The sequence below is a fragment of the Besnoitia besnoiti genome, chromosome VI (assembly GCF_002563875.1).
Source record: "Besnoitia besnoiti strain Bb-Ger1 chromosome VI, whole genome shotgun sequence".
NCBI classification, from domain to species: domain Eukaryota; phylum Apicomplexa; class Conoidasida; order Eucoccidiorida; family Sarcocystidae; genus Besnoitia; species Besnoitia besnoiti.
In genome coordinates this window covers 2726137-2750336 of record NC_042361.1, presented here as the reverse complement: position 1 = coordinate 2750336, position 24200 = coordinate 2726137, and the positions used below count along the sequence as shown (strand labels likewise).

General features: G+C 57.5%; 1 protein-coding gene across 1 annotated transcript; it reads right to left on the bottom strand.

Moving 5' to 3' along the window:
• Window positions 1-136: 136 nt before the first annotated feature.
• BESB_068000 (EF hand domain-containing protein) lies at window positions 137-23838 on the bottom strand (the record flags this gene model as incomplete). Its single annotated transcript, XM_029365193.1, has 39 exons — window positions 137-262; window positions 662-792; window positions 1164-1316; window positions 1693-1882; window positions 2205-2432; window positions 2807-3275; window positions 3599-3783; window positions 3990-4301; window positions 4660-5006; window positions 5269-5562; window positions 5943-6071; window positions 6289-6442; window positions 6836-7312; window positions 7598-7802; window positions 8208-8341; window positions 8686-8870; window positions 9135-9246; window positions 9676-9883; window positions 10085-10199; window positions 10414-10525; window positions 10892-11017; window positions 11197-11358; window positions 11610-11838; window positions 12253-12416; window positions 12791-13166; window positions 13462-13694; window positions 14143-14322; window positions 14732-15066; window positions 15460-15729; window positions 16152-16273; window positions 16768-16879; window positions 17200-17422; window positions 17711-17818; window positions 18156-18312; window positions 18735-19362; window positions 19704-19882; window positions 20212-20441; window positions 20854-21023; window positions 21099-23838. 39 exons carry the CDS (start codon window positions 23836-23838, stop codon window positions 137-139), a joined length of 11010 nt encoding a protein of 3669 aa, XP_029218776.1.
• Window positions 23839-24200: the final 362 nt, after the last annotated feature.

The window sequence follows — 24200 nt, the reverse complement described above, 5'->3', positions numbered from 1 at the left end:
AGGAAGGAACGTATATACCGATTTAAACACTGTACAGTAGAGACGAGCTCAGATGCGTCGCCTCCAGCAGATTCAGACGGCGAGAATGGTAGTAAACAGATTCCGAGCCTCGGTTTCCCTCCAGAGCCTGTCGCTTTCAAGTCTCAGCCTCGGCCAGGCGAACGGTTTGTCGCTTGCGCAGGTCCCGCCGGGTTTCGGCGCCCGGATCTTTTGTCGCCTCTTTCTTATGTTGCTGCCGCGCCAAGAAGCCTCTGTGCTGGATCTGTAGGGACACGACAAAAACAAAGCTCAAAGATGGCTGCGGGGCACCACTTCGCGATCGGAGAAACAGGAGCCTACAGATGTCTGCCGTTTTGCGGCAGGATAGAGCTTCAGCGGCAGTCGCCTCGGAGCGCCGTTGCCCCAGGAGCCCCTGCCCTCGATCTACAAAGGAAACGAAAAATGGCGCACGCGTTAGAGACGCTCCCCTGCCGTAAACGCGGCCGCAGCTCAGAAAAGAACCACGCGTGACCGGCGCGCGCTCTGGTAGCCACCACGCTCGCTTCCTATGGAGGCATTCTGCATGACTCAAGAGACCGCATGCATACATATGCATTCACTTTTTGCCGCGCGCGCATGCGCTTCTGGGGGAAAGGTGGGCATTTGCTTGAGAAGTGAATACCTGGAATGTCACGCGCGTCCGCGCATATCCTGCCGAATTTCTGACGACGACTGTGTACGTCCTCCGCGCAAGGCGAATGACTTTGTCCCCGAAGCTGGGGTGATGCGACGGCAGCCGCATTACGTCGTCATCTGCAAAATGACACGCAGACCACGCGACCTCTCAGCACAGATGTAAAACGAGGAGGTGCCGACTTCTGCGCGAACAGTGGGCTTGTATGCACCACAAGCATCTGCCTTCATGATGCCACAGCCTCATTCAGCGCCGCGAAGACAACGCAGTCGCACAACCCACAGAGCGCACGGGGAACGACATGCGCCTCCCATCGACAGGCGTGTCTAAGAATCTTCATACACATGAACATACGCGTATACAGCTATTTACATATATACACATATATACATGTGTATACATATATACACAGATGTATATGTGCAGGAGGTGGGCCGTCCAGCGGAACCGCGGGAGGGTCGGATCGGCCACGTTTGACAAGCGGACTTACGGTGAACGTCTTTTTCGTCTGACGGCACATCGTTTTCCATGTAGTCCGACCGCATCGACGGCGACACTTTGAGCGGGCGCTTGTCAGCTCCAGCGGGCATGTGGAAGGAGCCCATGTGCTCTTCGTGGAACGGAATAGTGCCCTCGATAATGCCTACGAACACGCGCACGCCTCAATTCTACCGAACGCCGCTCTTGCTCACGCAGCTAGCCAGGCACGTTTCGCAGACAAGGCTTTGCAGCACAGACACAGCCTGGGGCCTCTCGTCCGCCTGCACATCCTTCGCAGGCGCCCATACTCCTGTACGCATGTGTGCGCATCCAGAAAATCTATTGAGGCTGAGAGATAAAGCCGCAAGATGCTTGTGCCGCGCAAGAGAGGCTGTCAGCAGAGGACCTTCATACACGCCAGACACGTGTTTACGTACGCAGCACGCGCGCCCTCATATTTACATGCATCTGTACACATGGGATAGATCGAGCGCCAGGACACAATCTCCAGACCCGTCGAATACGGCGCGGGAACACACCTGTTAGAGGGTTGAACGTTAGTCCCGTTTTCTTTGGAATTCTCGGCGTGATAGTCCACCGGAGTTTGTCGCGATCGACGCGGCCAGAGACCGTCGGGTCGAGCCGCACGTAGGAGCCAGGCGTGAACGTGACGCATGGTCGCGGATCTTCGAGGTCCGGACGGAATTTGCGAGGAACGATGTACCGAAGCTGAATATATCGCTCACAGGCACAGGCACGGAGAGCGTTTCGAGGCTTCGAAGCAGATACGCGCCCCTGCGAACCCGGAAACCGACGCAACATGCAGCGCCCTCTCTTTCGCGTCTGGCTCTTAAGCACGAGAAATTCGTCACAAGAACCGTAAACTGTTTGTACACGTCTGAAAGACCATAGTTGACAACGGACTGATTCAATGTGGGTTATGCTGTCAGGCAAGGTAGCTTTCCTATATCCATGCACTTAAGTACGTATGTACAACTCGCCACCGGCCTCGCTTGTACAGACGTGCAACTTGAGCTTTTGAGGCGCGTACCTTCGTGGGCTTTCCTTCCTTTGAGGGTGGCTCGGGTTTGATGTACTCCTGGAGCTCTTCGACTTGCTCCTTGGCCTTCGAAAGCTGGTCGCCCATGATCGCCTCGATATGCGTCTTCATGCGCTCTTGCACCTGTTCCATCTCCTGACTCGCGCTGGACTGCAGTCCGACCGCTCCGAGGACAGCCAACAGCGATTGCACTGCTGTGCTGATGCCGCTCTTCAAGCTCTGGCAAAAAACGGAACCGGAGGCACATGCCATAAAGCAAGAGCGACTCACACATGCGAGCAAGAGAGACCAGCAGCGCGTAGGAGGAGGGAACGACTGCCATAGTATCGAAACGCTGGATGGAAATCAAAGGCCCTCAATGTACAAACGTGTGTGTATATGCGAAACGACACGGGGTTGGAGCCTGCCTAGTAGAATGCGCATGCAAATGTATGTGCAAGGGTACGCATACCCAGACACAGAGTTGAACACGAATGTATTCCAGCGTCTAGACTAGGTCTGCGCCAAGCCGAGGACGTCTACTCCACAAGCCACGTAAGGCAACAGTCGAGGCAGGAAAACGATCCGCCGCTCTCTCGTGCATGGGGTCTGACCTCGAAGCTGGAGAAGGCGAGGCCGAGGAAGCCGAAGAAGGCGAGGAGACCGAGTGTGGCACAGCAGAGGATGATGAGCATCCTTTCGTTGGAGAGGCCGACTTGTTTGAGGACAAGCGCAGGCATGAGGCGGCCAAAAAGCACCTCGAAGCCGCTGAGCAGCTCGCCGAGGGAGAGCGTGAGATCTTGGTTGATGTCCATGAGGTCAAACATGCGCTTGATGTCTTGGTCCGGCATCACCACGCGCATCTTTTGAATGACATCGCGCAGCATCGAGAAGGTCATGCCCTCCACCGAGAGATTTGACAGAATCGCTCCCACTTCCTCCGGGCGAATCAAGCCGTAGCGGTTCGCGCGCCGGTCCATCGAAGACAACACACTCGTGATGTGACTCTCTGGAACGTCCAGCTGCAGGGAAAGCTTCAGCAGCACGCGAATCGCCTCCGGCCAGAGACCCGTCATGAGCATGCTGGAAAAACAGCGCAAAGAGATGAAACCCTAAACACGAAAGTGACTTGGCGCCCCTTCAGCCGGCGGCCAGAAAACGCAGACAGAGAGGAACGCATGCATGCATATATATACGTATATATATAAAATGTACGGGGAGCACGGAAACAAGAGGCCCATACAGTAGAATCGATTCAGGAAGGCACGTGCATTCATCTACAACGACATACGCCAAGGCCGAGCAGGAAACTACAAATACATATATATACAGATACTTTTGTAATTTGTTGAGTACGTGGGCTTTCGTGTGTAGACAGCTGCCTCTTACGGGAGCGCGGCACGTACCGTGGCAGTTTTTTCTTGATGACGTCAATGCTGGCGACGCGGCCCTTCATGGGGTCCATGCCGACTTTGTCCATTTCGATGCGCAGGTACTTGGTTGGACAGGTTTCGTTCAGGAGCGAGGGAGGCAGGAAGTCGGTGACGTCGAGTGGATCCTTCGGAATGTCGTCCCACAGAATTCTAGCCGACTGAGAGAAACACGCCCCGAAGAACTAAGTCGCATGCACAAACTCCCGCCGAGGTATCCGTCCATACGCAGGACCAATTTCTTAAAGCCCGCCCACGCACACCGTCGCGGGAGCCTGAACGCTGCATCCCTGTAAGCCCCGCCCGGCGCTCAGCTGCCCTTTCGCTGCCTTTCGCGCCCTCCTCTCTGCATCCCCCTGCACCTGACCTTATCGGAAATGACCACGCCGAGCTGCCTGAGAATGCGGCGGAAGAGTACGAAGGTGACGTAGCCCTTGTAGCCGGTTATTTCCGCGACGTCGTCTCGGTTGGTCGCTGGCCGGCCGCTGCCCACGAGCGGCTGCAGGTAAATGCGAATCAAGCCGAGCTTCACGTCGCGCTCAGGCAGGAACTGCTGCATTTCTTCGTACGAGTCCAGTGAGAGGATAATCCAAAGAATGCGCGAGTGCCGGTGACTCACAGAGAGACCCAACTTCGAGGCCACTTTGTGAAACATCTCGAAGGAAACCATCCGCATGGTCTGCAAAAAATACACGCGCAAACAAGAAAAACGAACTCTCCAGACCTCGCGACATACAGTCGTGATATTTTTAGTTACACGCGATCTCGAGCACGCGTTTATATACGTAGGCTGAGGATACACTCTGGGGATCTGTTGCTGGGGAGTCACACCCATACATATATATATATATATATATATATATATATATATATATATATAGAGAGAGAGAGAGAGAGAGAGAGATACATATAGGGATTGATGGACGGATAAGTAGATAGACAGATAGACAGAGACATATATATAGATAGATAGATACGCAATAAAGACGTAACTATCTACACAAAAAAAAGCTGGATGCACTGCGGGTGCGTGTTACCTCATCTGCTGCATCGACAGTGACGTCGGCGGGCAGGAGCGCCGCGGTGATGTCGCCGTCTGTCCCCATTTGGCGGATCGCCTGCTCCCTAGAGACTCCTCCGAGCTGGGTAATGCCGCCCTTTTGTTCCTGCTTTCTGCCTCGCAGACGGTCGCGTCCGCGGCGCATCTCGGAGACCTGCGGCTGGAAAAGTTTGTGAATTTCCTTTACAAACTCGAACATCTGCGACTTCCCCATATAGCCCGGGCACGACGATGTCAGGCGATCGAACGCGCGGAACAAGTCTGGCGTCCAGCCTGGATCCTTACGGAAGGAAGTCCAGTCAATCACCTCGTTCACTGTCTCGCCTGAAGACGCAAACACAAGATGCAAGAGTCAACGGAGGGGCATGCAGGCGTGTGCGTGGCCGCAGAGATTTTCGCTACCAGCGAGCGGCCGCGCATTGCCCGCGTTGTCCTTCCCTCGAAACCGCCCAGGACACCTGCAGAGTCCTCCTGCGCACTTTCACGCATCAGGCCAGCTCCGCTGTCACTGCAGAAGTGGGCTCTCGCCCACATAGATGGGTCCTGTTCTGCGCGAGCGACTCTGACGCATGTGCACACGTCTCACTTGAAGCTTCAATGTCACAGACAGGCGAGTCGCGGCGGACGCCGAGGTGGTCAAAGGTGTTGACGAGGTCACCGCTGTCCTCGATGTACACGCTTCCAATTTTTAGGTGCTGGAGACACGCGACGACTCCGGAGAAGTTCAGGCGGTTGTCCGTGAGGAGCTGAATCGCCTCGTCGACGAGATCAAGAGGCAAAAACCCCGCAAAGTTGCTCAGCTGGTCGAAAACCGCGCGGATTCGCAGCAAGTTGCGCCGGTAGCGCTGCTGCGTAGGGTCGTCAATGCCTTCGAATTCGTCTGCACGAAGCAAAGCCCACCACAGATGCGCATCCGCAAAGACTGTGTACAACAGTGCTCCGCTACGCAGACACCTCCCACACGACGACGAAGCTGTCTACTTGGGTAACCCTCGCCTCCGGCGACAAAAGCCCTCGCGTGAGAGCGCCGCCTCCAAAAAGGTGCTACTCCGAACCTCACCTGTTTTTGTGTACACCGCTGATATACATACATAGAGACATAGATACATATAGATACACATATTTATGTATATCCATGTACATCTGGATAGATGGATTGCACAGCTGGGTATAGGTCTGTGTATAGGCGTTGCTATGCTCGAATGCGCGGGCGCTTCGCTGCAAGGTTTCCTGCTGCAGAGCGATCGAAGTCACTCTCACCCGGTCCACCGATCTGGTCGACAAAGAGGTAGCCGAAGGGGCCAGTGAAATCGTCGACGCCGACTGCGCCTCCGGGGAGCTCGTCGACGTAGATGTCGTTTCCCATGAGTTGGACGAGGAAGATGAAGCCTGCGGAAGGAAACGCCGACCAGGATCGGCAAGCCGTGTTTTCTCCGCAGATCTTGATCCACGGCGCAGCTAGAGCTACAGCGCGTGCACGATCATACGCATCTATTCATGAAAGGCCGAAGGATCTACGCACACAAACCAACATGTGTTTAGAGTCGACACAATGGAGAAGACAGGGTGAGGGTTCACGCGGCCGCGATCGAAAAAAATGACTCACATTCGAACCAGAGGTTCCTGTCGACGATGTGGCGCAGCACTTGGACCAGGTGCGTCGTGGAGGTCATGCGCCGGAGCCGCCCGCCTAGCTGCTTGTCGATCGCCTCCGTGATGAGCTTCAGGCACGCCGGCTCCTTCGGGCAGAGCGCGCGGAACTGCGAAAAACAGGCGGCAAACAAGAGGCGATTCAGGCAGAAGAAGGCAGAACCAAAAGGAATGAAAAACGAGGGGCGTAACACTCGGCGTCGCCGGTCACCCCCACGTAGCGTTGCTGGTGCCTACACATGCGGCTCCACGGTCAACACAAGCGGGTTGATGCGTGCCCCTGATGCTTCGATTTAACAACGCCAGCGTCTCCGTGCTTCCGGCACGCACACTGACGGACGCCCGCGCGCCAGTCTACAGCGGTCTCGTCACCCCCATTCACCTATATATACACATATATGGGTACAGATAATTTTAAATCGAATGTAGGTATGGCTGTGCGGGTATGTGTATTTAACCACTCTTTTTTTGTTTTTCAGTGCCGCGCGCTCCCCTGGACTGACCTCTCGCGTTTGTCCTCCCTCGGTGGGGACTTCGATCGTGTTTGCGAGGAAATCGTCTTCGGTTAGGAGCTGCAGGTCGAGGAGTGTTTTGCACACGAGGTGAACTTGCAGCTGGATCTGTAGAGCGCCCTGCGACTTCCAGATGTAGGTCAGGACTTGTTTGAGTTCTTGATCTTTTTCGATTCGGTACTTTTGAATCGCGCGCAGCAGCTGGCTCGCCGTCTTGGGCGGCAGCGCCGCCAGCAACTCCGCATTCGTCGGGTAGACGTCCGCGCGCGACAGCTCCAGACTCTGATTCAGCAGGCGCGAGGCCTTGGTCGAGACCTGCTGCGGAATCACGTTGTCGTAAAAGTCCTGCACGCCTGCGCGTACGTTGTGGTTGTCAAACATCGCCGTGTGCACTAGGCGGAACTGCCGCGAGAGCTCCTGAGCAAACTCGAGCTGAATCACTTTCATCATTGTGACAAAGCGTTCGTCCTGCAGAAGCACAAACACACCACCGTGCCGCACCTCGAGAAGCCGCGTCGCAAGGATCATAACTCGCTCCGCAAGCGAGCATGAGATCAAAAAGCAAATTTCAAGCATCCGCGAGGAAGCTCTTTAGGGTTTAGCGTTCGCCCAGGGGCAAAGTCCTGAGTTGTCGGAGCGAGGCGCGGGTGAAGCAAATGATTTTTGAACTCTCATGGAGTTGTATTTTCTGAATCTTCGCAACGTGCGATTTCGTCTCTTCGTCTGTGAGAGTAGTCGGCGAGAGAAACGCACCTTCTTGGCAGCAGCAGAGAGACGCTCTTCCTCAAGGCTGCCCAGGCCTGCGGCCGCGGTGCCGATGCGGCTGAGGCGCTGCGACGATCCGGACGTGAGACCCAGGATCGCTTCTTTCCCGAAAACGGGAGACAGCAGTAAAATGTTCGTCTCGAGGATCTTCGACGCGAGGAAAGGCACGGAGGAAATCAACTCGTCAATCGCGCTGCGCAATAGCACAAAAAACAGACACCAGCCAATACTCGCCAGTATCAGCCAACGCTCGGCGCGGACTCCCGTGTCTCGCGCTCAAGCGGCTTGACTAGCCACAAGGCCCAACACCAGGTCTCTGGGCGCCGGAAGAGGACGACTTGGAACATAACATCAGGCGGCAATCGCACGAGCTACCCGCTGTGAACGCGAATCACAGCCCAAACTCGGGGATGGAAACAGACAATCTGCAACGCTGACGGTGGACAGGTGTGCGCGCATGCATAAAACTGCCATTTTTCGATCCGGCATAGAATATATATATATAGACATAGAGAAATATATATACGCATATATATCTATCGAGGTACTCTGGTACGGAAGGCGATGGCACTGCTTGGTATGTGCTGGAGTGACCTACGGTCCCCTGTTTTCCTGCGTCGCGTAGTTGTAGATGTATTGGAGCTTGCGCGCATTCAAATTCGTCTTCAGCTCGAGCTTGACACGCTCTTCCTCCTGCGATACCGTCTTTGATCCGCCTGCGTCGTCGCCCTCCTGAAAAATATGCCCAAGGCACACCAGAACGCACATGAAGGGAACGAAGCATCTCGAGAGTCAGCCCCCTCATCCGCCCCCACGTACACGTATGCACACAATCATCGGTAAATATATATATATATATATATATATGATTCTGTCGTTGCGACTGGGAACCTCACAGGGTGAAGAGTTCACTGCTACCACGGGCAGTTGCGGCAGATGTGGCGACCGACTCTGTGCGTATATGGAAGTATCCCTCTACATGTGTAGATGCCTGCACGACCACACATCTCCGCAGCTCCGCATGCACTTCTTTGCGTCGTGCACAAGGGTCTCCCTTTTCCGTGTCTTTTCATTACCGCGTCAGCTGCGTCTTCTTCTTCGTCCTCGTCTTCAGTCGTTTCGTCGTATTCGGAGACGTCCTCCTCGCTCTGCCCGTTGATCTCGTCGTCGTCAGAGAGCCGCTCGAGGTCTTCGAGGTCTTCGTCCAGGTCGTCCTGCCGGATGATTGGATACAGCTTTTCGTAGTCGCGATCCAGTTCGCCTGAAAAAAAGAGCTCGCACACAAACCAAATAATCGCTCTTCACACGAACGCACCAAGAGTATGAACATAGAGATGCACACAGGTCGATCTACCGATCTCTCTGCGCATCTGCGCATCAGCGTGTTCGCGGCGCAACTGGATACGCCATGCTTCGTCTCAAGGTTAGAAGTTGCAGCTGCTCGGATAGATGGTGCAAAATGCGCGGGCAGCGGACCACAGGGGTCGGCGCACAATTTGTTGCCGCGTGCGCTTGGACACCTTACCAGACTGGAGGCTGTAAATCTTTAGGAGATCGTTGACCGTAATTCCGCGATTCGGGTCGATGTTCGTGTTGGCGATATCGTTGAAGTACGCACACAGCTCTGGCCAGTTTTGCTGCAGACCCAAACAGAAAAACACGCTCGGTTCTCAAGAACCTCCTGGATGGGATATGCTACAGATTTGTGAATATCCATATATATATATATATATATATGCTAATGCATATGAAGCCTTTTGATCATTGCAGCTGCTGAGCGCAAATGCGACGGCAGGCGCTGCACTTCGAGTCGCTCGTGCGCAGCAAGAACAATCTCGCGTGTGTCGCATTGAGCCACACTAGCAGAAGGCGTATATATCGACCCTTCAAAGCAAATCAATAAAATTAGAGGATCGTACGGCTCGTCAACGTAGCGAAGCCACCAGAGTCGGGGATATTTTTATAGAACTGCTCAGATGCCCGCGTACAGCGCCGTGCGTACAAATATCTATAGTTATGTGTATATAAATGTATTGGTTTACATAACGGTCGCGGACGCGACTCACCTCCTCGGCTTGACTGTCGCGGAGTTTTTTGAGAAAGGCAATGAACTCTGTGGAGGTGAGATAGTCTTTTCCTTCCTTGTTGAAGTAATCGAAAACCATCTGCGTCTTAAGAACGTCGTCCAACTCGTCGGGAGGCGGGTACCGCGGCAGCGCGACGATTGCGTAGGAGTAACTCTGTCCCGGCTGGGGAGAGTGTTCGACTTTGTACCTGAAAAAGTAAAAAGATAGGGAAAACGTCCATAGTGCGTGAATCCGGTGTTTTCTAGTGCAACAGATATGCTTAGGATGCAGTCGCGACGGCAGACACACTGAGAGGCAGAGATGAACATGTTCCACGCAAGAGATTCGTACGCGACAAAGAGAGAAATAACGGCTAACTTAGAATAGAACACGTCGAAGGGAAACTCACCCAAAGCGCGGCCCGTATTTGACGCCGTCCTTGAGAAGCGCTGAATCCCATCCAGAGAGCATGTCATCAATCTTCTCCGAGTGTCTGCCGACCTCGCTGACCGTCGCGAAACGCGCTGCGAAAAAACCAACGGTAAGCTCAGAAAACACGAGATATTCGACCACATACCGTTAAAACCTGTTCCCCGTTACGAATGCAGACGCAGCAAAGAAAGCAGAAATTAAAATTGCGTAGGGTAGGTGCTGCTGTGCAGACGCGTCCTCAGACGCTGCAAGCCCTCCTTCGCCGTCTCTTTCCGCGCTCCTCGTCGAGCGTCGTTTCTTCTTTACCTCCTTCCGGAAGGTTGGGGATATTTTCCAGTCCGTGAGGCTGGCCTCTGTCATCGAAGTAGAAGCTCTGATCGGCTGCCGCCGTGTACTTGTCAAACACCGGGATAGCGAGCTGAGACCAAGAGGCGAGACGACACACCAGCTGTGAAGTAAGACCCTCATACACGCTGACGCGCGTTTTGTGCCACAGATACAAAGCGATACACCTCTCTACGCACGCGCATGCATATTTGTACAAACCCACCCCCCCCCCCCCCATTCGAGGCCAAGACACACGTTTCTCAGTAGAGGCGCGTCAGTCTCCATGGCAGAGGGCTGCCTTACTAATGCCCAGCTGACATAGCACGGGAAGGAGGCACAGCTGCGTAAGCGTGCCCCCTCCGGCAAACGCCACGCCCAGACCACGAACAAAGCCTGTCGATTCGCCTTAAAGACTAGACGTTTTATCTGCGAAGTAGCGAGTTTGGCGGTAGGCTACCTTGTCTTTGCGTTGCTTTATGCGTGTGTGATCTCCGTAGAGGCGGGACGCGGAGCCCTCTACGCTCTCGTCGACTTGGTCGAGGTGACCGAGCTGATACTCGCGCTGCAGGCGCATGCGCCCGTCCTGCATACAGAGACAAACAGCACACACAAAACGCTCCATTCCCGTATCTCAGACTCAAAACTGTGGACGCTGTTGTAGTCGTATCTACAGTCTGGCGCGGGCGCGAATCCCTGTCGCACGCTTCCGAGCTCTTGAGTTCGCGCAAAGAGTACGTCCGTCTGCGGTCGCGTCGAACGCACCCGCAGCTCGTCGTGAATTCTGTCGCGGTACGTCACGAGGATCTCGTCGGCTGCAACCTGTTCTTTGCCGGTGTAGGTGATATTCATGTTGGCGAACCAGTGATCTAGCGCGAGAGAGAGAAGCAGCTGCATGTTGTCCTCGATGAACTTTGTGACGCCGTCCTGCACGCAAAGACACGCGGAAGAGGGAGCCAACCCGATAAAGCAGCTTTCGCATGCGAGAAGACTGGAGTAGTGCCTAAACCTCGAACGACAACCCGGAGAAACGAGTGTCAATTCAAGGAAGAAAAAACTCCCGCCGCCTCACTAACGAGAACGTCGGCGACGGCGTAAATTGGCACCGCACGATGCGCGGCCATTGCTCAGGCCTGCAGCCCTGCATGCGCCAGCGGTATCTGACGTGAGTTTCTTACCCTGGAGCTGAGGAAATTCATCCAGAGGTAGCCCACGACGAAGACAACCGAACCGACCATCGCCGCGTATGGCAAGAAGCTATCCGAGTTTACCAGGGCTCCAAGGAGGAACCAGAAAACAAATGCCGAGAGCGCCCAAGCCGTCGAGAAAATCGAAAACGTCACCAGCACGCGGCCCGCGATGTCCAGCATACGGAGGGCGCGTGGGAATCTTTGCCGCAGGAACACGCTGAGACAGACAGGCGAGCAGAAAGGAGAAGACCGTGCAGCAATGCGGGCGACAACGCACACAGCGGCGCACTCAACAGATGTCCTCCGCAGGCACATGTCTACGCATGCAGAGGCCGGACAAGCTGAGCAGATTTCTGTGCGAATGTGCCTACTCTCTTGTGCATCCTCATAGGTACAAGCACTCCAAAGTGCAGGTTGTGAAACCAGAAGCGCATCGGTCGCCGCAATCAGAAAAACAGGAAAGCTGGTAAACCGACGCAGCGAGTGAGGGCGGTCACTCGTGATGTTGAAAAATATTGATGCGTGACGCATGCCTCTCTAAATCCCTTTGCAGGGCGGCGACGAGGTTCTCCTCTGAGAGGGCGCGCTGCTCAGACCGGAAGTCTGAGTTGTAGGAGAAAGAGGTACTTACTTGAAGAAGATCGCGACGGTCATAACGCACATGTAGAGGAACGTGAAGATGATTATCAGTCGGTTGCCGGGCGGGAGGCGCATTAGAGATTTTATGTCAGCCTCAAAGATAACGTCGCTGAAGTAGTGTTCGTTCTTTTGCTTTTGCAGAGAGCGCGTCGTGACCTGCGGAACGAGAAACACACCCAGACACGCCCACACATATGCGCCCGACCGGAGCTCCGAGAGAGCAAACGGCACACCGACACTCGCACAGCCCTTCCATCCTGGGCGCTGCGCTGCGTGGGGTTTCCAGGCTCTCTGAAAATGGAACGGGGCCGCAGAGATCTGACGCTGCGCAGGACAACGACGACGCCGTGGGAGTGCGCGCAGGCAGCACTGGACCAGCAGACAGACAGTTAGACTGATTCAGGCGGAGACGGCGCGGGATGGAGAGACAGACGCGAGCCGCGAACCCGCACGTCCCCCATGGGGAGAAAATCGAGTCCGTCAATGTGCACACACTGACTGTCCCCCCGTCACGGAACTCTTCTTCTTACAGTTAGGCTGTAGTTGTGAATGGCGGTGAACGCGAGGACGAAGACGGGGAAGGCGAAGTAGACGATGCACTGGATGCAGATGATCCAGACGTTGATGAGGCTGGTGAGCAGTTGGAACTCGAAGCGTCGCGCGACGGTCCAAGGCGCGCTGCTCTCAGACTCGATCAGCCACTGCGAGGCGCTCGGTGTGTAGATCCTGCCGGAGAACGGCGAGAAGAAGCGCAGGTGCGACAGCAGCGAGCGGGAATGCTGCAGCAGCGCACTAGAGTACAGCAGGTCATTGTTCAGCAGCAGAATGTCCGGACTGCTCGTCCACCAGTCGACGTCCCGAACGACACCGAAGTTCTCAATCAGCCGCACCTTCCGCGTGACGGACCTACGTGCGAACAGAACGGCAACAGGCGCGCACGCTGACAAGGCAACCAACCAGACCCCCGAGCCCGATGCAGGCGGCTAGCGATCCAGCGGCGAACCGACCAGCAGTCCAGGCAGCCTGCGCCCTCCCGCTTCTTCAGACGCCCACAGCGCCGCGCAGGCTGCCAACTGCCGAACTCGCCCTTCCTACCCCCCCTCCCCCGCAGCCCCTGCGCGGGCTCTCTTTTTTTCCCGAGATCGCGCCGAATGCGCGGCGGACAAGGCCATCTGCCGGTTGTCAGTCCTCTCGAACTCACTTGTAGACGACGACCTGTTTTTCCTCGGCGGCGGCTGCGCCGTGAACGTCGTCGCTCGCCCGGTCAAGCATCACCAGTTTCGACTGCGTGCTGATCAGACACTGACCGGGGCAGTGCACAGCCTCTGCGCGCTGCGCCTCTGTGCAGAGCGGCGCCCGCAGGTCCTCGCAGATCTTAAGCATGTGCTCTCTCACGTCGAATCCGTGGCGATGAAGCGCCGCTTCAGACATGTGCTGAAAAACCCCACTCAGGCGGTAACGGGCCTACCGATGGGCGGCGCTCGACAGCGACGGGGAGCGACGGTAGCACGAGACATGGAGCCGAAGCAAAACGAAGAAAAACAGTTCGTTGGTACCGGGAAACGTACACAGATAGACGCCTATAAGTTTGCCAGTGAGTGCAGACATGCCTGCATATGCGCAAAAGTACGTATGTACTGTGTGTGTAGGCATTAGTAAATTTGCCTAGATACGGAGGTGTGGGCACGCCGGTGCTACAATCACCAAACCGCGTCCAGGCACGGGAGCGTTAGGAGCGGAGGTCAACATACAACGAAAGACTGAAACGTGTGCGCAAAGGAGGACGGAGGCCGAAGACATATCTCTCGAAATACGAACAGTTCAGAGGTGTGCCCACCGAGAGTGAGGCGAAAGGAAGAAAACGGGACGTTTGGCAGCGTACCTCCATCTCAAGCCCGTGAGTGCGGCAGAAGGAAGCGTAGATGAGCTCGAGCTCAGCAAGAGGCGTCGGCCGAACGATATAGAAGGCGTTTGATTCACACACGGCCCCTGACGCGTCGTAGGGCGGCTCCAGCGGGCTCGTAAACATGGCGATATAGACCAGTTGGCACTGCTGTCCTCTCTGAAGGACGCAAAAAAAACAAGACGTGCAGAGAAATTAGCCGGTATCACACCCGCTCGCACGGCGCCGGCGCCGGGGGAAACAACTGAAGCAAGCGAGGCACCAGTCGAAGAGACATGCACTATCATGTCCCGTCGCCGTACTGTCTGTATCGCTGGACCAGCGCTCAATAGGCTCTGGGCGAGCGGGTCACGCTGAAGGTTAGCTAATCTATGGATCCACACAAACCTACACAAACGCCTAGGCGCCTCTACAGCTGCCAAGTAGACCGGTGTACAGACAGAAATTCCACGTCAGACGAAGCACTGCGGCGCGACCCTCTGTCTCCGCTAGACAGCAGCCGTCACTCGATCCCGCCAGTCGTCCTCGAGTCCCAGCGTGCCACCCCCAAGCTGGGGCGCTCGTCTACCTCGAAACTCGTGTCGACGCTCCACGCGTAGCTTCCGGTGTTTGGGATCGGCCGCCCCCAGTGGAGCGCAGAGATGTATTTGTCATCTTCGTGGCGAAAGAGGCAGAGAAAGACGTGCTCAGGGTGTGCGGCGGAGTCAGGCCAGACCCACTGCACGAACAAGTCAGCGCCCTGGAGCAGTGGCCGCCCCGGCGAGTCCCGCACGAAGTAGGGCAGACTGTCACGCCCGATCGTCGTCGCCGACGTCATCAGCGAGACTCGCTTGCCCGAGACACGTGACATGCGTGCCGTGGGAGACGCCGTTGGCGAGCTCTCCGCGGCGCTCAGGAGTGGGACTGCGAAGCAACAGGCACAGAGGCACACCGCGAGACGTGAGGAGACAATCACCCTTCTGGCGGGAAGCAAAGGACGCGTGAAGAAGCCAACGCGATTAGACGCCGCCGGACTGGGTCCGCAGTCTAGGAAACGGGGAAAGTGAAGAGGGGAAGCCACAGGCACACCGAGGATGCAAAGGCGGCTCCGTATCTAGGCGCCAAGAGATATTCATGTTGCAGGGGGCGCCGAGCGAGCATGAGGACGGAGTCTCTTGGCCTCTCCTGCCAGTGCCTCCTCCGCGTGCGCTCTGCGATCTCCCAGTCTTTCGCTATCCCACTTCCTTTGGTCTCACCCCTGAAACCTTGGCTCCTGATCCGTGCGTTCATGGGCTTCCTGTTTGTCTCCTGTCCTACCTTGGAGGCCCTCGGAGTCGCCAGGGATTTCGAGCCGTGTCGAGAGTCTGCCCTTCTTCCGTCCGTCGCGGAGCACAGGGCTGGTCATTTCAATCACGCCTGTCGAGTTGCGCGTTGCCGAGTCGCGATCGCTGTGCGTAGTGTCGCTCGGGTCGCTGCCCTCCAACAGTCCGAGCTGAGCCAAGATGTCTTGCGAGGTTCCCTCGACCCGCGACAGCCGCCCGCGGCGCCCCCCTTGAGTTGGGGGCGTGTCCGCGTGCGCAAGCGGGGCTGCGACAACAGACGCGGCAACCACGGACCCAAGTTTCGATGCCGAGGGCAGATCATTAGACTGGTAAACCGCCTGTGCAATACGACGACCAGTGAAAATGAAGAAGTGAGCCGCACCGGCTCACTTCTTCTGACCGAAAGTCTGGTAAGCAAGCGCGAGGAGCGACGGGAAAAGATCTGTCTGGAGGGACTTTTCCAGGCGAGGAAGCTGCGCGAGGCGTGACACGCCGAACCACAGACGCTAGTGAGGGCTACGGGGCTACGGCGCGAGCAGACGAGAAACCGGTCTTTTCCGCGCATGCCATGAGGCATGTGGGCGATAACTCTTCGCCCCAGATGCAGAGAGGGACACACGTAAGGGTGCCAAGGTGTGGGTGTGTAAACATGTTTTTATAAACGAACGCGCCAGGCCGAAGTCTCACCCGTGCTGGCGTCACCGTCGGTTTCGTCGGGGTGTCGCGGCTTGATGGTCTGGATGGTCGTCCTCATTCTCATCCTGCGCCTTTGCGGCACCGGCTCGGCCGTCTCCTCTTTATCGAAGTGTCTGTAAGGCAAAGGATGCCGCTCCGCTTGCACTCCGTCACTTCCGATCCGAGCCACCGCATCGCTGCCCATTCACTGTTCCTGTTTTTCTTGACCCAATTCATATATTACATCTCATGGTAAACTAGCGTCCCTAACGGAATCGTGTTCGATAACAGGAGAGGGGCATGCAAAAACGAAGAGCGTCGGAGAGAAGCGCGTGTCACGACAGAGGCTGCCTAGGTGCGCACGCACGCGCTAGATGTTTGAAAGCTCACGGACCGGTCAACTGAGACTGAGCTGCGAGGAGACACGTGCCTAGACGGCGGCATAACGAGGGGACCTGACCAACAGAAACGCGCGGGCAGGCGTGACGCAGGCATCAGCGGAACGAACTCATATCACGTCGGCAGACGGCAGCAGAGCCGCGGCGTCGGGACGAAAGGCCGTGCCTCGCTGCCGCACGGCCCAGGCGCTTCTGGCCCCCTCCTGGTCGTTTGCCCTCGCTTGGCTCACCGAATATAGCTGCGAATGTTTTCGATGTCGAGGCTGCACTCCAGGCGACCCCACGGCCCTCCGCCGTCGACGTATTCGAGTCCGACGCGGAACCTTCCCGCCGTCTTCGCGCCTGCAAAAAGACCCGGGAAATCTCAGCAGAAATCACCGTATTTGCGACCTCTGTAGTTACGACCTCGAGAGCCGATCGCTCCGCTTTTTGAGGAGTTCAGGGGCCCGCGAAGGGCGCTGCTGTAAGCGAGAATAGAAAAGGCGCATTCACTTCCAGCAACGCGGAAAAGGAAAAATCCCGGCGACCGTCTCCCTTTGCCTGAGGCTACGGGCGAAGGAGGACGGCACGCGAGTCCCAAAAACGTGCGGCAGTGCGGCGTTGGTGTGCACGAAGGTGCTCAGTCGCTACAGGGCATCTGAGCGAGATTCCCTTCCTCCTACGTTCTTGGGCTACGTCTCCATTTTCTTCCTTTCGCTCTTCTTCGGCCGTTTGGTTTCGAACTGTCTCGCGGACAATTTGGTACAAGTCCTCGAAGCGGATGGTGCCGTAGGCGAGCACCTGGCCAGTGACGCCCGCCACGACTTCAAATCCGATCGTGTTGTGGGCGATACGATCTTTCAGCAAGCGGAGGTTCTTGTTCGTCGCGCTCAGCTCCAGGTAGGGCTGCAAAAAGCGCCAGTAAAAAAGGAACGCACACGCATGACTCCACTCGACCGCAGGACTCAGTTAGGCACTGGAGCAGCCAGGCCGCAGTGCGAAGAAGCCAGAGTGACCCTTCGCGCGCATGCGCCCGTGTGTGTGGGGGCGGGTCCCATTAGATCTGCAGCCGACAGCGGCCACTGACAGGCCCACGCATGCGTAGAAGTTCCTTTTCGCTGTGCATCATTGTTTAGCGCCTCCCTTGCGTTCCCGGCCAGTCTCCCAGCCGCCCCCGTTCGCTGCCTCCCCTACACGTTGGTCGCCGGAGTCCTGGCGGTCAGGCTCAACCACCGTCGGGTGGCCCTGGAAGCGGACTTCCGAGTAGATGCGGCGGCCGGTCCTCGTGCGAATATCCTTGGCCTGCGCCGACAAGAAGCAGAAGCGAAAGCGGAAAAGACTGTGAAACCCGAGAGCGACTGGGGCACAGCATCCACGGGGCAAACGCAGACGGACACACGCCACTCAAGACCCGCGGCCGCTGCAACGTATTTGGCTGTCACTTGCGCCGGCTGAGGAACGGAGAAACGAGTACAGGGACGAGTAGAACAGGGACAGAGGCCCCGCGCCAGATATTCCGCCGGTCGAGAGGCCGGTGGAAAGTCTCTGAAACCGAGCGAAGCGACAGGTCGGCCTCATCTTGGAACTTTTCGTCAACAATGGCTTGACAACCCCGATGCAGGGTAGAAGAAACGCTTACCACCTGGGCCTTGTAGCCGAAGTGTGCACTAGCCGTGTAGTTGCAGGTAATCGATTCGAGGACGTTTTCGACGTCCGAGCCCCAGCGCTTCACAGTCTCTGTGTCGTCGCCAACGAGCGACGACCGCCGAAAGCGTGTAAGTGCTCCAGACCCGAGCCTGCGAAAGCGAGACACAATGCCGCAGGAGGAGGTGTAAGAAAGGCCGAGAACGCGACGGCCACTGCTAGCTACAGCCACGCGCTTGACGAGCGAGGGAGCAGTGCCCCCATGACGGACTGACGAGTCGCACACAACTCAGGGGCGCAGAGAAGACAGCGCTCGAGGCAAAAGCGACGCAGCAGCCAGGCGAGCGCCGTCTGACTGCGTCATCGCCGCTCCACAAGAACAGAAAATGCTACAGCGCCTCCGAACCACCCGACGGCGGAGTACGAGATCGCAAAGCCGACGTCGCTTCACCCTCCTCCCCCCCCTCCCCCCCCCCAGCCCCCCCTGCGAAGCCGACAGCAGCGCGGTCATGACGACGATCCACCCCCAAGGAGACAAGGGGTTTGTTCACGTCTCCCTTTGGCATGGCATTACCTGCCTAGATGCCTCGCCTTGGCTTCCGGCGGCATGTCGAAGAGTTGGAGTTTGATGTTTGTCAGCGTGACGGGGATGGAGAAGTGGCTGGCGACATAGGTGAATTTTCTCAAAAAAATATCGAGGGAGGATACGGAGGAAGGGAGAAGGCGCTTGATCACGAGGATGGGGTAGTCTGTGAAGGTCATGCCGCCGCCGAGAATGATCTCCGGAGACCAGCGAGACTGATCGAGAGCGCGACCGTGGCTTGTGAACCGCACGAGCCGGACGCGGTATTTGATCTCCGTATCCAGTTTGAAGCTCTGAGCCGTATCTAGCTCCACCATGCCGGGATGTCGAATCGGAAGGAAAAGTTCTTTCTGGTTCAAGCCGAGTTGATGGACGGTCTGCACGCTCGACGCGTTGAGGTAGATATACACCTCTTTCTTTGCATATTTGAGCAAGGCTGTGGTGTCGTTCGCGGCCTCTGCCCAAGCGACGTCCGCGGGACGAATGTGGACGCCCAGACGAACAAACGAGCCGAGGCCCTCCGGCGCCGACCAGCGCAGAAGCAAGCCATGGCAGGGGTAGTGCACACGCGACACCATCACGTTCCAACTCGACTCCGCGTCTGCGGCGGACGTGCTACCTGAGACAGCACAGGCAAAGCCAACGCAGCGCAGGGCAACCAAAAAACTCTTGCCTAGGCCAGAGGTAAAATACAGCTCCTTACTAATCCACAAGGCCTCAGGCAGTACCCGAGCGGGAGGTGGATTCATTCTTTATTTAGAAAAATGTCCTGAACGCTGTTTGCGGCACGGCCGGCCGGGTGCGCGGAACTGGCAGAAAAGCTGTGGAGTCACACAAAGAGAGATCTGGTCCCACGAAGACACAAACACCATCATCGGATGCGTCTCGCAAGCGTGTTCATAGGCTTCCCAGTGTCTGTCAGTGTGCGAAGCGGTGCCGCGGCGCCGCAAGCTTCCTCACCGGAAATTTCGTGGTCCAGTCTGTGGCTGGCGTCGCGCAGAACAACGGCCTCTCTGTCCTGCTCTTTCAAGCGAGGAATGAAGTGCGCGTAGACGGCGTACACAGCCAAGGCGCCCAGGACGAACGTGGCAACCAGGTTGATCACGATGGCCACCATGAAGTACCAGGTGTCTCGGACCCTGAAAAGCCGAAATTGCAAAAAAGAGGCCTTCTCAGTAAGCCACTGTCTGGCCCCACGAGGTGCGCAGCGCGCGTACGGTTCACGCTGGCTCGATCTCCTCGAGGCGACTCAGAAGCTAAAAACGCTCCGCTCGGATCCAGATGCAGCGCGGGTCTGCGAATGGTTGAGGAACGCTGCGACATTTTCAAGCAGTTTGGTCGCGGCTGAAGCCCGCAAGGCAAGCAAAGCGCCCCAGCTCAGTCCAGCAGGTCTTCCCCCGCCTCTGCAGGCTGGTCTCTCCGCGGCTCGCACGCAAGCTGGACGCGCGTTTATGTGGAGTCTGCTTACCCAACGCGAGTCTTGACGAGCGCGTCACTGAGGACCGAATAAAGATACTCGGTGCCACCGTACTCCTTCGTCCACACGTAGAGTGTCGACGGCGTGCGGGTGTCGTTGAAGGCGTTCCAGAGGACAAGGAACGTATCTTCAATCACCTCGTTGATGCACATGGTCAGCGGCTTCGTGGGACCCACAGAGGTCCCCGGGTACGCGGAGTCCTTGGCAAGCAGCATGCGCACCTGAGAAAAAGGACAAGGCACCACGCGAACCGAGCGTGGAACTCCGCGCCTTCCAAAGGCAAGGAACGCTGACAAACAACACGGAAGAGCATAGGCCTGGAATCTCTTTTATTGGATCCACCGCGGCTGCCAGTCGCTCCGCAGAAGCACGGGGCAACGTCCGCCCGGCTGACGAATCAACCAACGCGAGTCAGACTGCCCTAAACCCTAAACTGACTGGCTACTGTGCATGGACGTATCGAACGCGGTTCCCTCGCATGTCCTTTCCCTGCCGTCTCGGTCCAGTCGATGCCAGATACCCCGCGCCCGACCACCTCCCGGAGCATCACTGAAAACGTCAGTCAGCCTCAGAGAGTGAACCGCCTGTGATCCGCGCGTGGAACGCCACGACTGCCACACACCGTCTGCTTACCGGCGCCGGTGTTGCGTCTTGGATGAAGGCGCGCTCTTTGTCTCCCAAGTCGAGAAGGCTTGAGGAGGCGACAGTAGGAAGTGACGAAGGCCGGTAGAGATACGGATAGATCCCGTGGTCCGTCTTGTTCTTCACATTCCATCCGTCGTCCTCGTACCCGAGTATGGATCCTGTGTGCCAGCTGCCTCCTCTGGCGCCGTCCGCGTAGGCTAAAGGCCTCTCCGGTCGCTGTGCACTTTCTTCACTGCTCGCTTGCCTCGAGTGCTGCCCGAGTTTAGAGGGGCCGACGTCGTCCGCATGCAGAAGAGAGGGTGACCAGGAGCCCGCTGCAAAAGGATTGGCTGCCTCGGCGGCTGCCTCACGCAGTTTATTCTCGTTCTGCTTCTTCACTGCATAGTACTCGCCATAGAGTTTCTGTCGGCTCTGCAGCAACTGGTAGCGATACTTGTCTCTGCTTCCTGGCGGATAGCTCGGCCGGTGGGCCCCCGCCTTCCCTCTTTCAGGACGTCCCTGGCTCTCTGCAGTTGCTTCCGGCGCCGGCTGATCCGGGCCTCCGCCATTCACCTCGCCTTCTTCAGGCACTGCCTGGAGTCTCCTTCCGGTCTGCTCCACCTGCGCGCCTCCTGCCGCGTTGGATGTGCCCCCGAAGGCAGCCCACATGTATTCGGCTGCGGTTTTCGGCGTCGCGCTGTCGTCGCCCCCGCTCTGGTACGGTCTCCCAAACCCGCGCCTGGAGCCCGTCGAACCCGCGTCGCCCTGCCGCTTTCGAGTGAAGTAATGCGACGCGCTGCCCGCGATGTAGTCTTCCGCCGACGTGATGACGTCTGCGACGACGTCGTTTTCGTCTACGTCGATCACGCTGCGACAGAAAAGTCCCATGATCTGCAGAGGAACGTGCAGAGTCCGCGGCGTCAAGGTACCTCCGGAGAGGATAACGAACCAGTTGACGGTGTTCAGGTAGGCGTTGCTGGAGAGCACGCGCCACAGGCCGGCTGCCTCCGGCAGCCCCGTGGGTTCCACATTGATGACCCAGGGCGCGGACGGATCTCCCATCACCCAGCGCAGCGCCGAGGAGACCTTCTCCTCCGCGTACGGGATTAAGTGCGGCTGCGCCGAGTGGACCTGCCCGACCCAGGTCTCCATCGAAGTCTCTTCGAGAGACTCGCTCAGCGTGCGAGCCGTTCCGTAGAAGGCGCATTGCTCGCAATCAAATGTGATCGGAATCGCCATCATGCCGGCGAAGACTAGAGAGGCGTCTGACGGGTAAAGCAGCGCGTGCACTGTCGGCGAGGATTCGGTGGAGAAAACGGAGCTGCCGCCTCCATTTCCTTCCTCTTTGCTCTGGCCATTGGACCCTGGTGCAGTGTCTGCCATATGACTGGTAATTCCCGAGGGCGTCGAGACCGAAATGCGACCTGACGCCCGCAGGAGACTCCGCGCCGCAGCGTCAGCGTCCATCGAGATCGACAGGGGCGACCGGCTTTGCACGGAGACGCTGGCAGTGCGACTGTTGATCGAGATGGGCTGGTTTGAGTAGTGCGACGGGACGCCGTCGAGGAGAAATTCGAGATGACCCTCAATTAGCGACAGCGATATCGATTTCGCTTCGATGGAGTGGAACCGAATGAACGCGTGGAACGCATCTAGGGAAAGGCGCTCCTTGACGATCACCGGAATATTCGCGTCGAGGTTGACGTAGTTGTCTGCAGGTAGAAACAGGATGTCTAGGGAGTTGAACTCAAAGTTCTCCGCCAGATAAAAACGGATGGAACACCGGAACCAGGGATCGTAGCTTGAGATTCGCAGACGAATCATGAGCTCGTGTGGAGACCTCCAGGTCCAAGGCCTATAGTGGCTCTCTGCCTCTTCACCGGACCTCGCCCGGTGCGACCGTTCCTGGAATCCCAACCAAGCAGACATGCGTAAAAAACTTCCGCGGCCCGCGGCGATGTCGTCGTCAGACAAACGGTGGAACTGGACCGCGCAGTTCCGCAAATGAAGGCTCGCGTCTAAACCTGTGCGTGGGAGGGGTATGTCTTGCGAGAGAATGTTGGCGTCATACCAACTCGTGAACACATGGAACGTGAAAAAGGAAAGGAGAAGCAGCCCTACGAAACTCCCAAACGTGACGCCTGTCGCGACGCCGTAAACAGGAATGCCGACGACGGAAGGCACATTTCGCATAAAGTCCGTGCCGAGTTGTCCTTGATTCTCAAATGCCGCGCTGTCGGTGGGTTCCTCCTCATCGTCGCTGCCGCCCCCCTTCACGTTATCGGACGACCCCAGGGAGCTGTGTCGTCGCCTTCCAACCACATCTTCCTTTTCTCCTTCGTCTTTCCCCGATAGAATCGATCCTGTTTTCGAGCTCCGCCCGCCGATGCTGTCTCTCTTTCCGCGCCGCATCGAGCCCAGCGAGGCCGCCGCCGTGGCGGCTAGCGCGGCCCTGGCCAGGCGTCTGCCGCCCTCGCCTCCGCCAGCGGTCCAATGCCGCTCGCCGGAGCCGCTGCTTGCCTCAGCTCCGCCAATGGGCAGCTTCGCTAACGACTGCATGTGCTTTAGAGTCGGGCGCATGGGACCGTCACGCTCAGCAGCAGCCTCGATCTGCAGCGACGCCACCGCAGCGGCAGCGGCCTGCGCGGCGCTGGCGCTGCTCGCGATTGCGCCCCCCGGGAGATCGAAGGCGACCGACCCTCGAGGCCCTGCCCCCGCTCGCGGCAACAGGTGCACTCCGCTGCCGAGAGCCCCTCCGGCAGAGGAGACGCTCCCGCGCGTGGAGGCTGCGCCCGCCTCCGACGCCTGCGCCGCCGCCTCCGCGACCGCGGCCGCCGCAGCGGCTGCTGAAGGCGTACTCACGCGCCCCCCCGCAGGCGGCTGAGGCTCATCCCCCGCGTGAAACATAGGACCCGACCCTGGAGGCGGTAGCTGGTCGTAGAAGAACGAGCGGCGCTTGTCGCGCGCGCGCACGGGTTTCAAGCGCCCGTCCATTGCCGCGGAAGAAATCCAACGAAAGACGCAGGGCGGCCAGTGTGAACGCAGACCTAAGCTAGCATACAGAGGTCCAGGACGCAGCGCGACGTCAGTCTACAGGACAAACATGTACGCCGATTGGGAGTTGGAGGCCAGCGATAGACAAGATCCAGGTTTCGGGGTGTGAGGATGCAGACTGACTCAGGACAGCAGAGCGAGAAGGCGGTTTCGCACCTACACGAAAAACGTGACAATCAGTTTGGACGGCGGACTCTGTTCGAAGGGGGCACGGATTCCGTGGACAGAGGGAGAAGGCGACGGGATGCAGGCGCGAGCCTACCGCTGCGATGACGGAGAAAAGCAACGCCGGTCTCTCATCT